Genomic DNA, 19,098 nt, shown 5'->3' with positions numbered 1-19,098 from the left:
AATGGACACGACGACGGAATGGCAGAGAGGAGAACGGATGCACTATTAAAGAGGAGAAAGAACACCGCAAACAGAGAAAACGGCACGGTGAGGGTTGACAGCACGATGAGGGATGATAATACGGTGAGAAGGGAGAGTGGCAAGGGAATAGCTGTAGATAGGTTGGATGGAATATGGACAATACTAGGGATATCAAAATGGAAGAAGGATTATGCAAATGAGAATTGAAAATTTAAGGTTTCTCTCTCTACATATATGGCATGTGAAATGACTAAAAAAATATGAGAAATAAATTATTAAAGACAATTAAATAAATTTATGAATTTCGAAAATTAACAGAAACGGAGATCCCGTCCGGTCCCTGCGCTTGCCTCATGGGAATTTCGTACCCGGTCCCCATCTCTACGGAAAAAATTTTTCACAGTCAGATCCCCGCGCCTTAGAGAGTAGGAGAGAACTTAGGGCATTGAAATCTCTCGATTTGGGGTTGAATTGATTTAAATTCATAAAATTATCATGTTAGCCGCCAATTAGTACTACTAGATATGTGTTGTGGTGTCACTAAACGTGTTAATCAACAAATTTTAACGCCGTTAGCAATGGAAAGACTAAAATAACTAACTTAAAATTTTAAAGGACGAATTTGATTAAAAAAAATTCTGAAGACTAATTTAAAGAATGAGTGATCTTTCGAAGACTAGTTTGACCATTTATTCTAAAATTTTAGTTTATTTTAGTAAAAATAAAAAGTAACTTGAGAATTTTAATTAAAAAATAACGAATATTTCAAACATAATATTTAGTAGCAATGTTAGGTTGTTAATTAATTCGAAAAACTCTATAACTAAATGAATTATCTAATCAAGTCTAACCAAGTTGTAACCTTTTTTCACATCACGCAGTATTTACTGTACGCGTGATTTTCTTCATCTTCTTCGAAGGCGCTTCTTTCTCTTTTGTTATTGTTGTCATTGTCACTACCACCACCTCCTCCTCCTCCTTCTTTTCTAATTTGATTTATTCTTTTCCTTTTTTTCTCTTGTTCTTTCATCATCATCATCATCTTCTTCTTCTTCGTTAAATATCACACAATTGGTTTAACGACGAAAAAAATACATCATGCTTAAAAAATTTCAATGTCAAAATAAAAAATTTTTATATCCTAAATACAAAATTTAAATGCTATTTATCTGATAAAATTTTGCACAATTCAAAACGCAAAAAAAAAATAAATAAATAAATACAGAATACAAACATATTTTTACTAATGAAACTAATTTTTGTTAGACTTAAACCAATTTAATTAAATTTAATTGTCAAAAAGACATAAACTTAAAAAGACATAGACTTGTGAGGAGACTATAACCAATTATGGCATGATGATTCAAATAGCTATGCAAATTGAAAGTGATATTCCCATCACAACTAAAAATGAGAAACTCTCGTCTACATGATTTCAAACAATAAACTTTTTGACTTCATGAAATACATTAAAATAATCAGATACGTTAATGATGAATAAAGATAATTTGTGATCACTCTTAATAAACATTTGTATCAAAACTCTAATTAATGTTGTAATAGTGGAAACGACATGGTAAACGGAAAGAATAATGTCTCTACAAAGGATTGAAGCATAATTTATCAGCATACTGTGAGAAAAATTGATGATTTATAACATACTAGTGAAAACCATAATCAAAGTATATACACGCATACCTTAACACATTTGCATTTGGAACCAAACTACAAATTTTATTCATAACTTTCCATAGCATTACAGCACAAAGGGCACATATGAACATTACATTGTATAGAAGTTGCAGTTACAAGTCCATAAAAAAAATGAAGCCTTGAGAAAACTAGGACCTTGGAATATAAAAAACAACCAACTTCCCAAAGGAGAGAGAAGAAGTTGTCATGGCAGAACTGTATAACCTGCTGCCATGGCCAAAGCCACTATAAGGACAAGGCATCATTAACTCTGAACTCAACAACTGCAAGCAACCTAAAAACAACACAAAGTGGAACCTATTGTGCCCTTTGAGTAAAAGGGAGACCCAAACATTGTGGCATATTTGGTAAAACAACATTGAAAAGACTCTGGTAAAAGTAGCTGAAAAACCATAGACATGGTGAAGAAAGATTCCTAAATCCAGAACCAGGTAACTATGTTCTCAGAGATAATGCAGCCATTAAGGTGGCAATCCCATGAATGGGACGCCAAAAAACCTTAGAACAGGTTACCATTTCAAAGGAAACCTGCAAAAAATTGTGGTGAAATGGCTGCAAGCCCCGAAAAAAAGTGAACCCGAGTCGCTGGATGATGATCAAGACCCAAAAGTTAATGGACCCAAAAACTACTGTGCAATACTAATCATAACTGTCCAACTAGCGTTGAGGTTGTTCCGATCCTGGGCTAACTTGCGGGAGGGAGATTAGTTGTTCTTGCTCATGAGAGGATGTCACACCTCCAGAGTTGTTCAACAAGCATGTCGACTGTGCTGCTGCTTATTGAGTTGCAGTGCTGGATGTTTAGTCCCAGAAGGGTGCTGCCTAATTTTTTCAAAGATGGCAAGCTCCTATCTGAAACCAAACTGCAACCTGACAAAGAAAGAATCTGCAGATTGAACTGCTTCGCTTCCGCCAGGGCTGCAATCCCAGTATCAGTGATCGCGCACTTGGAAACATCAAGGTCACATAGCAATGGGCAATTTTCAGCAATTGCCACCATGCTAGCATCACTGACATTCTTACAACCATCAAGGTTTAGAACCTCAAGAGTCCAACCATGCAGATTGACCAAGGATGAAACAGCTTTGTCAGTCAGATTTACGCAATCACTGAGATTAACTTTGACCAGACCACCTTCGTTGCTCTCAAGCAATGAGAGAAGCCCGGCATCTCTCACACCATCAAGTCCACTCAGTTCAACATGTTGAAGCTGAGGACACTGCTTTCCCAGGACAGAGAGGGTAGCATTACCAAAACCAGGGCAGTTAAGGATTGATAAGGACCGAAGAGATTCACAAGGGGATGATGGGGGCAATACCATATTCAGATCCTTGAACCCAAAGCAGCTAGTCAAAGAAATTGCCTTCAATATGGCACCACAGTTAAAAAGAACACCAAGAAAACCCAATTGGGAAATTCTGTGGCACTCTTCCAATTGTAGGCTCTCTAGAGATGAAGTGGCCTTCACAAATGATACCAACCCATTGTCTGACAAAAGTGTAGACTTGCGAAGGTGGATGGCTTTCAGATTTGGGCAACCCTTCCCCACGGCTTCAAGACCAACATCTGTTAGTCCTAGGCAGGGCCCAACTGTAAGTGACTTCAGCTTCTGCAATCCATTACCATTGCCCATAACCCAGAAACCCCTCTCGCTGACATTTGGGAGGGAATTGAGGACAAGATCCGTAACTGCCTTTCCATAATGTCCAATAACAGCAAGCGATAGATCGGAAATAGTCAGTGCTTGTAGTTTCACCTTCGACAGAAGCAAAGTTGTCGAAGAAAACAAGCAAGCAATTCCCTGATCACCAACACTACTGCAGTCCTTGATGGCTATGGACTTCAGATTGGAGCAGCTTTTCCCAATAGCACTTAGACATTCATTACCAATGTTAGGACAAGATTCCAATGATAACTCTGTCAGATTTGGGCATTTCTTCACAACTGCAATCAAACCCTTGTCCGTTATTGCTGGGCACTTGCAAAGGTCAAGCTTCTCCAGCTGTTGACATCCATTTGCAATCTCAATTAAGCCTTCATCATCAATTGTAGCAACATTCCAGAGAGAAAGAGACTTCAAAGAAGGGCATCCATGACCAACTGCTTTGAGACCAAGATTAGTCACCACACGGTCTGAATTGCTTCCACGGATCGAAAGCTTCCCCAATCCTCCTCGAGATGCAGTTCCAACTGCAATTGCTGCAAGTCTAATATCTGTTGCCTTCTTTCCTTCCAAGCTCCGGGAGAGGTATCCCTCGCCACCAAATTCCTCATCACCCCCCTCTTTTACACTAAGGCTGCTCTCTGGTGCAGCACTTTTGTTGCAGCAAATTTCGCTCTTGCAAATGTTGCTTAGACACATAAGCCAGCGCTTGGAAACGCAAGCACAGGCGCTCCTATCTTGTCCTGCAGGCAACCGCCTAAGGATCTCAAAGAGGCACTCATCTGGTAATGATTCAATAGATGTCTTCTGTTTCTGTTCAAGCCATTCTCCATTGAAAACAAACGGAGCACTGATCCGCGATCTCTTCCGAGGTGGAAAGTAAACATCAACTTGTGGACCAAGAGGAAGGAATAAACTTGCTTCCTTGGGGTTGCCACAGGCATATATTGACCCACCAGGGCAAAAATTATCAACTCCTGAAAACCAAACCAGGAACAAAATCAGAAACACAGAGATCATTCATATATACGTAGCAAAACATGAAGATTTAACCACTGAAAGGAACAACAAGAACTACATATCCATTTGAAGAAATATTTGACCTTACAACAAAAGAACCATATTTGCTTGAAAACTCAACCTTAGAAATCAACAACAGGTTCAGATCCACTTTCAAGTTTCAACGAGATTAATAACACATAGATACACAGATAAAATACTCATGGCTCAGCCATCTTGGAAAAACAATACATGACATAAATCAAGGACAAAACACCCTATCTATATCTCCATTAGCTGTTCATATCTTTATCAGAACCACTAGATACCTATCCATTCTATCAAACACGGAGAAAAAAGTACCTACGTATAAAAACTATATCATCTTCCTCAGCGTATACATGCAATTTGATTACACAGCTTCAAAATCGGAAACTTTTGTAACTTAACAGTTAACAACATGATGAACCATCACAAAACACAAATTAAGATATTCAAAGCAAACACATGATAAAGTTTCATCTTTTACTTATAAAAACAACAAATTATCAAACACTGAAGTTTCTCAATTCTAACCACAAAATACAAGAAACAAAGCCATGAATCGATTAACTCACCGGAAAAGCCGAAGACTTTAGACATTGGCACAGCTCAAAAAACCGTGAGAGGTCAGATCCGCACCGTTCTCCACAAAAGAACCCTCCAAAGAGAGCAAAAAAGACGAAGAAGAACACGAAGAAGAACAAGGCGGTGACTTCAGTTTTGGCTGTGTTTGATTCTTGAGAGCAATAAAGCATGAGATGAATTTAGGGTAGAGAAGATTGATTTTTGATTGTAGAATGTTGAAACCCTAAAACATAGGGAAAAAAGAGAGAGAAGGAAGAAGAGATGGAAATTGTGTGAATGGAGGAAAAAATAACGGTTGGTTTGAGAAAGGGAAGGTTTTTATTTACAACAAGTTGAGAGAGAGAGAGAGAGAGAGAGATTCATAGAATTAGAAAAGACCAATGCATTGAATTGGGGGGTTTGTGTTTTGTTGGCACATGCAATGTATGTGTGCATAGAAAGTGGGGTTTTCTTATTGTTATTACTAATTATTCATTATTCTTCTTCCTACCATGAATACCACAAACCAGAAACCACAATGATTTTTTTTTTCAAATAAATAATAATATTTTTTAATATATTATTATCAATGTTTCTTGTAAGAAAATGATATGTTTAGTGGTTTGGGCACAGGTCATGTTAAAAAGATAAGCATGTTTGGACTTTGAACGTTTCTGTGGAAGATGAGAGAATGGAGTGGATTAGGATAGAAGAATATAGAGAATACATATCATCATCTCAGTTTATGAATAATGAGTAATTATGATTTGAATTTTTTTATATTTTTATTTACATGGTGTCAAATAACTTTTTTTATTGTTATTATTTAGTATACAGTTTACTTCCAATTCCAATTTTTTAAATAAATTATTTAATTTTTTGAATAAACTTACATTATTATTATTATTATTATTATTATTATAGTACAATCCTCATAATAGCATAACATAACAATTTTCTTGTGTGTAAGAAAAGAGGAGACTAGTGATAAATGGGGAAACACAAGAGGTTGGGACTTGTTGGGGTAATTGAAGAAAAAAGGACACTGTACTTCACTGTATTTTTGACCAAGGATATTTATTCAGCTACAATGTTTACCCCTTTTTACTAATTCTTTTAGAATATTTAAGCTTTGTGTATGGTCTTTTAACGGTAAGCATGCATTTTAGTATTTTTAATTTTAGACCAAATTTTTAAAAAATATTTAATTTTAATAAACATCCAACAAAAAACATATTACAGAAGGTATTCATCTTTTATTAATTTGTTATGTAAAAACATTGACTGTTATTTATTTATTTATTTTTTGTTAGTGGGACAAAATTGACTCACTAGTTGCAACTTTTAAAATGGGAGTATAATTATGGTGATAATGATGGAAATTGCGTTATTCAAATGATTTGAAAAGCATGGAAGATGTTCATGAACCTGCAATGAATCAACACCTTAATTTCACTTTCAATATGATCCACAATATTATTTTATATACCCAACTTGGGAAGCAGCTAACTACTTTTATGCGTTATCACAAGACAAAGCGACAAGCCCAACCCAATACAAAGTACAAACTATTCAAATGCAAGGAATGCATAAAAGTATAAGTATTAATAATTTATTAATTTTACAACAACTTGACCAAACAAATTCAAGCCACTTGAGCAAAACACTCTTTCCTTGTTTTGAATTGCTAATTGCCAATTTGATTTGCTGTAACGCTCATGAAGACTACACACATCTTCTAGGAAGAAGAAGGAAAAAAAATAAGTTGTCTTATTTTATTTACGTCATTTTTTTAAATATTTGTATATATTTTTATTTTTGTATAAAAATAAAGTTTAATTATCTGGTCAGTCTTTATAGTTTCACTAAATTTTTAATTAAATTTTTATATTTTTTTCTTTTAATTGAATCTCTATACTGCTTTTAATTTTATAATTAGGTCATTTTTATATCAAAAACATTAAAATTTACAGACTATTTTTTTTCAAAATACATACGATAAAAAGTCTAGTTAGATTTTTAATTATGAATATTTTTAATTTACAAAAAAATATTCAGTTAATTCTAATATTTTTATACTAAAAAAGATTTAATTATAAAATTAAAAGTAATATAAGAACTCAACTAAAAAATATATATATAAATCTAACTAAAAATTTGATAAAATTATAAAAACTAACAGAATAATTAAATTTAAAAATAAATATAATAAAATAAATAAAATACAACAATTTTGTTTTAAAAAAATTCAACACAATAGAGGTGAAGCAAGGTGAAACAGACAAACAGCCAAGAACTTAACAACAATATATAACAACAAATAAAAAATAACTCAAAAACAAAATATGCAGAATTAACTCCACTTAATCATTCCCACCAGAATGATATATAAGGAAAAAAAATTAGGATACGATATTTTTTTTATTAATATTACGCCAATATCTTATTTTTATAATAGAAATTAGATTTTTAAATTTTAATTTAAAATTTGATAATTAGAATATAAAATATTGACTAAATATATAATATAATGAAGCTTCCGGCACAATTTTTTAAAAGTCGGTGTATATATTTGGCATTATTATAACATTTTGCTAAAATAGGGTTAATGAAATTTGGAGGATGAAGGCGATACTATACATGTCTGTGAATAGCTTTTTCTTCTTTAAGCTTCTAAAATAATAACGAATAAGTTTTTAAAACAATTTATTATCAAGTATGAACATGAATAGATCCTTTAATTTTGAGCATTAGTCTTAGCTTATCAGTTATCATATTTGAATTAAATAAAAATTCAAAAACAATATTTATTTGGACAGAAAGGATCGCATCATCAAGAAATAGTTTAGGAGATAAGGTATTAAATAAATCTATATAGTTACTTGTCAATGAGTTATACCTCAAATAATATAATTTTTTTATACTCAATTAAAAGGTTGTGGGTTCGAAATAAAAATAAAAAAAAATCTATATAGTTACTTCTGTATTACACAACAACAGATGAATCGAAGTGAGAATATAATTTTAATTTTTATTAGAAATGTACATAGCTACGTACATGATTATATGTACGAGGAACATGGGGTATAGCCGTTTCGGTTTCCTTGTAGACAGAACAAGCAAAAATAATGTATACTATTAGGATTTTTTTCCCCGTAATAAAATATATAAAAAAAAATTATTTCCAAAAAAAATATCTTCCCTTTAATTTTCGAGATCTATTCTTTTTTTTTTAGCGTTACATGCAAGTTCGTCATTCCCCTCCGGGAACTTGGTCATTTTAACAAGATTCATAGTACCTCTGGCCAAACTTCATACATTATGTAAAGTTCATTGTCCTCTTTGACGAACTTCAAATAAGTCATAAACATTTAATTATTTTCATATATTAAATAACCTTTTTTTTGTGTATATGATGCTTCTTGAGGTGTGTGATCAGGTTAATTAGACGTCGTATATATGCTGGCCCACTCATTTAGGGTATAGTTCCACATAGGATCGTTGTGGCTAAAGTTTTTACTGCAATAGTATGCCTATTTTTATGCTTTATTATCATCGAGTGGCATCAGATAGACTGCGTTGTGCGTCAGTTTGGTGGCCTTCAACACATTTTGATCGGACCACTGAATATTGATGAAATGCATGGACACAATGACAGATTTGGCAGAGACGAGTGATTCCTTGAGTTCTTGAGGGGATTGACATGAGCTGTAGGCAACTTGGGAAGACCGTGGACTTCAGATACATCATGCGATTGACCTGCACCCATCACAACTATATTTGAGATGGTACTTCAGTGGGCGCACATAGAGGTGGTTGATCAAAGCGACCAACACTTGGTGGTTGGTGGGGTTGTGCCAGATGATCTCCCAGTCCATCACCCGGATGTGAAAAAGTGATTCAGATGATCATATGGCCGAAAAATGGCAGGCTGTGTCAGTGCGATTTGTATATCACTGTAGTAATTCATTTCTTCCTTCTCCTCTTCGTCCGGAATTTTTATTGGTTCAATCTCAGCATCTTCACTGTCATGAGGGTTAACTTGATAGGGATCTACCGTCAGGTCTCTAATGGCAGAATTCTCATGACTTTCAACATCAACTTGTATCATATATTCATACCATCTTCACTTGGTGGCATATTTAGGTCAACTATCGTACTTCTAATATTTCTTCTAACTGCTCCACTTAAAGGGGTATCATCAGCAGTATCTGCAGTTGATTCTCCACCCAAGTCGACTGGAAAAATAAATAGTTTCAACAGATGGACATTTGTCTAACGGTTGTACCAAGTCTTAATAAGACATATGTCCTCATCATCACGTAACCGATACCTAATTCACAAAAATATAAAATCTTATCAAAACGGAGATTTAGAATAAATAATAATAATAATAATAATAATAATAATAATAATAATAATAACAACAATTTTAATCTATGATATACCTTTTGTAAAATAAAATATTATCTACTTCGGACGGATATCTGTAGTAAATTTTTTTCATTCTTTTCGTGTATTGTTGGCCAATAGCATATAATATCAAATTCTTCAACGCTAATAGACTTTCGATTTCGAGTGCAATATATGCAAATACTGATTCAGCAAAGCTAAACACGATAGATCATGTTTCATCATATAATGTTTCACTATTATAATGAATAGATAACAATAGAATTCCAGACATTGTATAAAGTATTAAAAGATCAAATCAAGGAAAATGATAAGCTACTAATAGTAATTTTCGTTTTCAACTAGGCTCGATAAGATTTTATTGACGAACTTATTTGAATTGCGCTAAGAGGTTCAGCAAACCTTGTTAAAATGACAAAGTTTGCTGAGGGGAGCGGCCAACTTGCGTGTAACGCAAAAAAAAAATGGATCTCGGGAATTAAAAGTATATATATATATATATAATAACAAAAAAAATCTTATACTATTACAATATTACTAGAAATAAAGATATGTCGGTTTTTTTTAATAATTTGAGTGTATTTTCTTATTCTTTCCTAGTTTTCTTTTTCTGAAACTTATGATATCAGCTATAGCATCCAATTTTGTGGAAGATGTGTACTGATATAGACACGAAATATGACATACAAACGCAATATAAAATATATAGACATAAATTTTAGAATAATGATTTGAAATTAGTCTCAAAAAATTTTAAAAAATGACATTTTAATCCAAAAAAAATTAATACACAGATTAATTTTTAACATTTTTTTCGTCAGACATAATAGTCTTCCGTCCATTTTTCAACGTGACTCACTAATAAAAAATGTTGAGTTGGCATGCAAATTTGCACGCGTGGCAATGAAGTGTCCACGTGTGCGAGAAGGACAAAACAGTCCCCTTCATTAACTTGCTTCCCAATTCACTTGACTCACAAACCATCTTTATCCTCCTTCACCACCAAAGTAACCTTCATTTCTCACACCATAATCACTATGTTCATCTTTCGCTCTGCATAAAGAGGCTACGCAATCATCAGCACTCCTTCACAAACAGCCTCCAAGACTGAGTTTCAATCGTAGTGAGTCGCAAAACTCTCATCGAGTCATGACTCAGTATCACTGCCTGTAGAGCCCATTCCTTAACCACTATTCCCTTTTCTTTCATTCTCTTCAAGAACCCTTCCGAAAACAACTCATTCGACTCGGTTTCGAGTTATCTGACTCAGCCTTAGCTCTCACCACCCACAAGAATCTCTGCTTGCTCTTCTCCAACCCCATAGTTATCTTCTTTAACTATTTCTTCGAAAATCTTCCTAAACTTCCAAAACTCAGCAGCACCACGCTTTGACTCGACTGCGAGTCCAGCCAACTTAGACACCCTTTCTCATCATTCCCACCCTGGTGTGGTGTCAGTGAAGTTTATGAAGTCCAAAACAATGGCTTTGATGTTTGAGATTTTGGAAATGGAATGGAGGATTTGGTAAAGGTTATGGTTGCCGTAGCAAAAAAGTTCGATGTAGAGGATGTGTAGGTGGAGATTGGCGAGGACTGCGACTATAGGGAGGTGAATGAAGGTGATGGAGGGTGCGGCGGCAGTGGAGAGGGCAGAGAAGCATTATTTTTTGAGGGGGTGGATGTGAAGGGAGTGGAGATGAGGAAGGTGATAGAGAGTAAGTGCTTGTTTGGACGCTATTATTTTGATAAAAAAATATCTTTTTATTTTGAGTAAATTACCAATTATGCCCCCGAATTTGTAAAAACGCTGACAAAAATAATCCTAATATTTGATAACGACAATCATACCCTCGAAAAATTTAAAAACGCTACAAATCTACCCAACCGTGAGGAGAACCCTTCTCCGTTTAACAGAGCTTGGTGATGTGGCAAACGAAAATCCAACGTGGCTTCCGTATTAGGATCTCAATCCCTTTTCTCCCTTATATAGAATTGAGAGAGAATGTTTTCCCCAATTTGAGCATAAAGCAAAACCCTAACCATTACCATGCATGGTGGATGCTCAGTCATGTCCAGTTGTAATCGAAGAACATAGTCTATAGAAAATAGTAGATCTGAAGAGCTCGAAGAACATGTGAGCAAGTCATATGATGGTACATGCTTCTGCCATCTTCAGGTAGTGGCGTTGAAGTCGAAGACGAGGAGAAACCCAGGAAGATGGTTCTTCAGGTGTCCTCTGTGGAAGGTATGTATTAATTTTCTGCTTCATTTGTTCCCCTCATTGACAATTGAGCTTGATGAATGATTTTTGTGTTGGGCAGACAAAGAACACTGGGTGCCGTTATTTGCAGGCATCTAGACAGATGTAAAGACTTCTAAACTTAGGCAACCCTTCTTGTTGTGGGGTTGTGCTCATACGGCAAGTGGATCCTGGGTTGGCCTTACAGAGCTCATTCAAGTAAGTCCTTAACTTCAAATATTGGGATCCTAATACGGAGGCCACGTTGGATTTCCATTTGCCACATCACCAAGCTCCGTTAAACGGAGAAGGGTTCTCCTTACGGTTGGGCAGATTTGTAGCGTTTTTAAATTTTTCGAGGGTATGATTGTCGTTATCAAATATTAGGGTTATTTTTGTCAGCGTTTTACAAATTCGGGGGCATAATTGGTAATTTACTCTTTTATTTTTATTTTTTAGCGTGTTTGGCAAATTTCTAGTAATAAAAGTAAAAGTACCAGGAAAAAAAAACATCTTTTTTGAGAAACTGTAATTACATCTTTTTTAAAAGATCTTTTTTTTAAAAAAAAAAAAGATGTTTTTCATGTAATAAATAAACAAAAAAAGTACTTTTATATTTTTTATATCCAAACATAATTGATAGATAAAAAAGATCTTTTTGCATGAGATACCCAAACATAAAATTACTTTTACTTTTCTATAATATCTTTTAAAAAAAATAACTCAAAAAAATATATTTTCTTAAAAACTCACCCAAACAAACTCTAAAAGATGGTGAATGGCAACGAAATTTGCAAGTTCAAGCATGGAAAGGAAGTGGCCTCTATATGAGAGTTGGGCATAGAATAATGGCGTCCTTCTTCATGTTGAAGATGCAATAATTAAGAAGGTGAGTGTTAAACGCAACATTTCATACCAGAATTTAACGACATTATTTATTAGAAGGTGGAAATTGTTTTATCCTTTTCGTATACGTGAACATTTAACTGCCACGTATGTGAGTTTGCGTGTCAACTCAGCATTCTCTGTTAGTGAGTTACATCGGAAAATGGACAAAAATCTATTATATCTGATAAAAAAAACATTGAAAATTGATCTTTGTATTTTTTTTTGCCAAAAATGTCTATTTTTAAAATTTTTGGAGACTAATTTAGATAATTACTCTAAATTTTAAATTATTATAACATATAGATACTATATATATAATATAATATATATTTTAGATAAATTATAATAATATTTGATATTTTATTAATATTAAAATATAAATTAATTTTTATTTTTTTATATTTTTTAATTATATAAATATTTTAAAATGATATATATTATTTTTAAATTCAAAAAATATCTAACTGACACGTAATAATATTTAGACATATCAACACATATCTAAAAAATATTAATGTTAAACAAGAAAATGTCTTAGGTGGAGAAAGTATTTTTAAGTAAAAAAATTCTTGATGGAGGGTCTAAATTGCTGCAGGACACAAGTTATTAATATTGTTAAATTTGATCAAATATTAAATACAATTATGAACCGATATATGAGAATATGAGATGGTCTGCCTAAATCCACAATTTTATGACTTGATTTTATTTTTGGGTTAAAAAAAATTATTGATAGGTAGTTAGATTTTTTTGTTGGATGGCCTGTACCGACACAGTCCACCCAAACAATATTGTAATACATATCCATACCCTCAAAATTAGATAAATGAAAAAGTAAGAGTTAATTATTTTTAAATTAAGATAATTTGATTTATATACGATAGAAATTATAAATTTAGCAGTGATTAATTACGTACTTTATATTTTATAATTCTTTTTATTTTAAAAGAATTTTCTAAATAAAAATACTATATATATATATATATATATATATATATATATATAAACCATTAAATTAATTATTACATATTTATATATAATAAAAATTTTATGTAAAATTGATAATTAAAATTTGTTAGATGATAATTTAGCCAAATTATTTAACGACTTTCAATTATCAATTTTACATGATAATTTATGTAGTTTATTCAAAAAATTAGTATCTATTTATCTATTTATCTATTAGTAATTAAAAAAGAGCTAAAAGTAGTCTATAAATTTATTATTAACCTTCTACGTTTTAACTATTATGCCACTTAGGTTTAAGTGATTAATTCACACAACTTGAGCATAATCTTCTATCTTTGCATTATGCCATAAGATTCTCATTGTATTTTTATCTTCTCATACTATCTTTGTGTTATTGCTTTCAATGTTAATATTAATTCTTTTCAATAGATATTGATATGGTCGTCATAAACGAGCTATAACTCGGCATGATCCGTTATAGCTCCTCCATTCATGAGCCATAACTCAGTCAGATAAATGCTCCCATCATAATCGACGATAAAACGGTACACAATTAAGATACGTTACCCACCTTTTCACAACCGACCATAATGCTAAAAACGTAACGGCAGAACAATTTACCATATAAAGCAAGATAAAGTATTTTCTTTGAGGTAAGTAAGAAATAGTACAATATACTGATTTAAGCTTCGGAGTGCCTTTGCAAGTATACTCCCCCCTCATTTGTTCGCACTGTTCACGTCACATTGAGAAGAAAGCTCGGACTCAAGGATTGGACGCTCAGCCACGGAGGTGATAGCTCGGCAAACATTCATCATCAAAGGCCGATCTATTTTGCAAGCAAGAACATGTATAATTTTAATTAAAATTTAATTCCTTCTCTTCTCCTTTCATACTCATCACTCATTCTTATATTTACTGTATAAATAAATATTCACTTCACACATTTTTTTTATCTCCTCTTATATAATCCCATACCTCATTTTTTTCTCTCCATTTTTATTAATTTTTTGTACAACTAAAATTTAGTTGATGACCATAGTTTTTATCTTTATTTTTTTAATTTGCTAAACATATGTATTAGGTGATTATGTGATTGTATTTATTATTTTTTTATTTTTTTTGTATAATTATATTCATGAGTTATATAATGTCTTTGTTGTCTATATATCACTTCTTTTTTCTTTCAACAATTTATATTTTTTTAGTATCATTTGGTTGTAACAATACTATTAAAAATATATTTTGTCATGATTCATAAAAATTAAAATTAAAAAATTGAATATCATTCTTAATTATCAAAACACTAATAATATTTACTGTGTAAAGCAACATTCACTTTACACATTTTTTTTATCACTTCTAACATAATTTCATACCTCTTTCTCTATTTCTTACTCCATTCTTGCTAATTATTTGTAAAACTAGAATTTAGTTGATGATCATAATTTTTTTTTTTAATTTGCTAAACGTATGTATTACGTAATTATATGATTGTATTCATAAGTTATATAATATTTTTTTGTCTATACATCACTTCTTTTTTTCAGCAATTTACATGTTTTTAATATTATTTAATTAAAATAATATTATTTAAAATACATGTTATTATTCATGAAAAATAAAATTAAAAAATTAAATGTTATAACATCCCAAACTTTTGAATAATTAAATTTATTATATTTGTTGAAGATTTTATTTTAAGAAAATTATTTTACTGAAAGTAATTAAATAAAATTTTATGATACTTTAAATTTAAAAATAATTAGGAGTTATATGTAATTTTTTATAATAATTTGAATTTAAATTAATTAAAATTTTTATATAATTTTTATTGGATATTTGGTATAATTGAAATTATAATTTTGGTAAATAAAAAATAAGAAAGAGTTGTATACTTTAATTTAAATAAATTGTATTATGAATGAATTATGTTATTAATTTGAACTCTTAAAAATTAATTTATTAAAAATGATTAGCTGATTTCTATAAATACTTTAAGTTTAAGCCAATTAATATTTATGTACAATTTTTATAAATACTTTAAGTTTAAGTTTAAGTCAATTTTTATTACGATGATATTGACGTGAGTATAACTAAAGGCTATTAATTTGGCCCTTATCATCGTCACTCTATTCAGAATATTTCATAGGGGTGGCAAAACAGGTTGAATCCGTCGGGCCGACCCGCTAAATATGCTAAAAAAAGCGAGTTGGGCTAGGATTTGGAGCCCATCAAATTAAAAAAACTGCTAAACCCGCACCGCCAAATTGGCGGGGCGGGGCGGGGCAGAGCGGTCCATCGGGCCGAAAATTTTTATTTTTCTTTTTTTATTAAATAAAAGAGTGATTACTATTATAAAATTAATAATTATGGAATTTTCAAACACTTGTATTTTGTTTTTGTTTTTATTCTTCTTTTAGTTATTAACTTTATTTATTTTATTTTATAATTTCGTATATTTGCTCAAATTATGTGACTTATTTTTTAAAATAAAGATGTTCTATTGACAAATATTATTTTGAATAATTTTATTGAAGTTAAAAATTAAAAAAAAAAGATAACGAACAAAATTATATTATAATTTGACTATTTTTTATTTGTATTTGATTTTTTAATTATTATTTTTTAGTTAATTTTAATGAATTTATTTTTCAAAAAAAAAAAAATCAAACGGACTAGCCTGTTGACCCGCCAATCTATCATAAAGCAGAACGGACTAGCATTTTAAATTCATCTTAATTGGCAGAACAGGCCGGCCCTCCCTGTTTATAGGGCTGGCCTAGGCGGGGCGAGTTGGCCAGCTTTGCCACCCATAACTTTTATTTCACTTGCTTAGATTACGAGTTCGTATGGGACAAACAATAAGTAGATCATGTTTACCAAATAATTGAGTTATAAATCTAGTTAACCACTAACATTGCCAAAGGGTACCAAGTAGATAGGACAAACACATTGATTAATCACATGGTCAAATAACTGCTGCACCAAAATTTTTGCCCATTTATACTACTGAGCAGCTATAGCATAGAATAATGAATAAGCTCCAAAATAAAATAAAAGGTTCATAAATATACCAATGATGATTTATTTTATAAGAATCGATGTCCTATCAAAAGTTCAACCAAGTTTAATAACTAAAGCTTAAGCTAGTTTTCCACATAACAATGATACAGAAATAATAGCGCTCTTTCTGTACTATATAATCTCTGGTGTCGCTTATCTCTCCCTTCTCATTTCAAATAACAAGAATTCTGATCTGCAAAGCAAGACCTGTGCTGTACATGCTACAATAAGTCAAAAGCTGTGACAAAACTTGTTCCGGCCTCCATTCCAGGACACCTGCAATATAGTGGTTTTATACAATTTTAGTCATTTACACAAAAGAAGATTCATCATTCACAAGAGCACTAATATGCAACATTCTCAGTATAAATACAATACATTCAAATCAAGCGTATTCCTTTGACTTTCACTTCCTTGAAATCTATATCCCAATGTAAACTGGAGACCAAATGAAACAGGCATAAACATGGCAGAAGGGAACTAAAAAGAAGTGAAGTGTCATAGTAATGAACACAATTCATAGTCAATAACAGGAACAGGCATTATTAGACCCAAAAAAAAAGAGAGAGAGGGGGGGAACCATAGATTTGTTAGCAAGTGATAATCTATTCTATGCATAGAATTAGTGATCAGTGCATCAGCATTTAGCATATGACAAACTAGTACTAATGAGAATAGATTCCCATTGATTACTTGAAAAGAAGCTCAGTCACAAACCTATTGTCAATTCAATGTGGGTAAAACTTAAACGGTAATTCACTAATTCAACTCAACCCCCCCCCCCCCTCTTATTTCTTCAGTTCTTCTAAGTTCTATATGCAGTCCAACATGTGAGCATGGTCGGCAACACCAAAACCAATGGTGGGGGAGGTATGATATGCAAATTGCAAAGTGAGTGACTATACCTATCAGCTATATCACATACCAATAATACTCCAACAAACGTATATATAAGACACACTATATGTTGATTTAGGGTTAGGGATTAAAAGTAAACACGATACAAAGACAAAGGTGATAAATTTCATCTCTAAGTTACATAACTTTAGCCAAAAGATTCTCTTTCTATCTCTAATATACTACTCAACAAATTATTACAAAGAAAAAAAAGAAAGAAAAGTTGATACATAAAGTAAAACACACAGATTAGTGCAAAAAACAGTGCAATTAAGCTAAGCGGCAACAGAAAGGAAAATCGATATGAGAAAACAGGGATAGTAACCTGAAAATTCAAGCAACGGTGAGGGATTGGGGATTTGAAGGTGTTAGACAACATATAATTTTTATAAGAAAATTATAAAAAGAAATAATTAGTTATTTGATAATGTTCCTATATATAATATTTATATATATTTTAAATTAAATTAAATCATTTGATAGTTGGTTATTTATTTAAAATTTGAAATTAACATCAAGCAAGAAGTGCAGGAACAGTTACAAGAAATTCAAATTTTCTGCAAGTGGTGTACAAATGGTAACTGTTAGCTGATATTAGGGTAGTCTATAAATAGAGCTTTAGAAAAACATTATAATCAGTTCAGTTCTTCTTGGAAAACGCTTAGAAACCCAAAAAACGCTCTCAACCCCTTGGCATCACAGAGTAAAATTGGGAATCTTAAGTAATTCCTCTGAACTCAAACAATTGTACTTTGCTTTTTTCCAGTTTTTATTAATAAAATTTCTCTACTTTTACGTCTTTTTCTCCTTTACGTTCATGTTTCTTCCTTCAACTTCTTTTTAATTTTCTGTTTGCTTTAATTTCTGCATTTTATTTTGCCTCCGACACCTTGCATGTTTTCTTTTCATCTTTAATTTTACTTTTGTTTTACTCAAATTTTTGTTCCATTGTTAACAACAAATAAATCAACAATTTTCGAGTTTTGTTTCACAATCTTAATTTAAGGAGCGAAAACGACTCCTTTTGTGGATGTCTCAAGGTCTCAATTGTAGTTTCGAAAGTAAAATTAAAGATGAAAAGAAAACATGCAAGGTGCCGGAGGCAAAGTAAAATGCAGAAATTAAAGCAAACAGGAAATTAAAAAGAAGATGAAGGAAGAAACATGAACGTAAAAGAGAAAAAGACGTAAAAGTAGAGGAATTTTATTAATAAAAACTGGAAAAAAACAAAGTACAAGTGTTTGAGTTCAGAGGAATTACTTAAGATTCCCAATTTTACTCTGTGATGCCAATGGACTGAGAGCGTTTTTTGGGTTTCTAAGCGTTTTTCAAGAAGAACTGAACTGATTACAATATTTTCTTAAAGCTCTATTTATAGACTAATCTAATGTCAGCTAACAGTTACCATTTGTATACCACTTACGAAAAATTTGAATTTCTTGTAACTGTTCCCGCACCTCTTGAGAATTTCAAAAGTTAAATAGATAACTGTTTTACTCAAATTTTAACGCTCCATGTTGATAACTGTTCCTGCATATAGCACGTCCTATAATTCAGGCTTAATTCAAATTTTGAATAAAAACTGCTTCTTTGCTAGTGAATTAGAAGCTTCCCCTAATATATTG

The 19,098-nt window shown here is 31.9% G+C and overlaps 1 protein-coding gene across 1 annotated transcript; it reads right to left on the bottom strand.

The window, feature by feature from the left end:
- Positions 1–1,734: 1,734 nt before the first annotated feature.
- On the bottom strand, positions 1,735–5,753 carry LOC112755706 (EIN3-binding F-box protein 1). Its single transcript, XM_025803970.3, has 2 exons — positions 5,014–5,753; positions 1,735–4,374 (listed from the first exon to the last, which is right to left on the bottom strand). Exons 1-2 carry the CDS (start codon positions 5,036–5,038, stop codon positions 2,453–2,455), a joined length of 1,947 nt encoding a protein of 648 aa, XP_025659755.1. The 5' UTR covers positions 5,039–5,753; the 3' UTR covers positions 1,735–2,452.
- Positions 5,754–19,098: the final 13,345 nt, after the last annotated feature.

This window comes from Arachis hypogaea, chromosome 6, assembly GCF_003086295.3.
Source record: "Arachis hypogaea cultivar Tifrunner chromosome 6, arahy.Tifrunner.gnm2.J5K5, whole genome shotgun sequence".
In the NCBI taxonomy this organism is placed as follows: domain Eukaryota; kingdom Viridiplantae; phylum Streptophyta; class Magnoliopsida; order Fabales; family Fabaceae; genus Arachis; species Arachis hypogaea.
The sequence above is the reverse complement of the archived record's forward strand: the minus strand, read 5'-3'. Positions and strand labels throughout refer to the sequence as shown.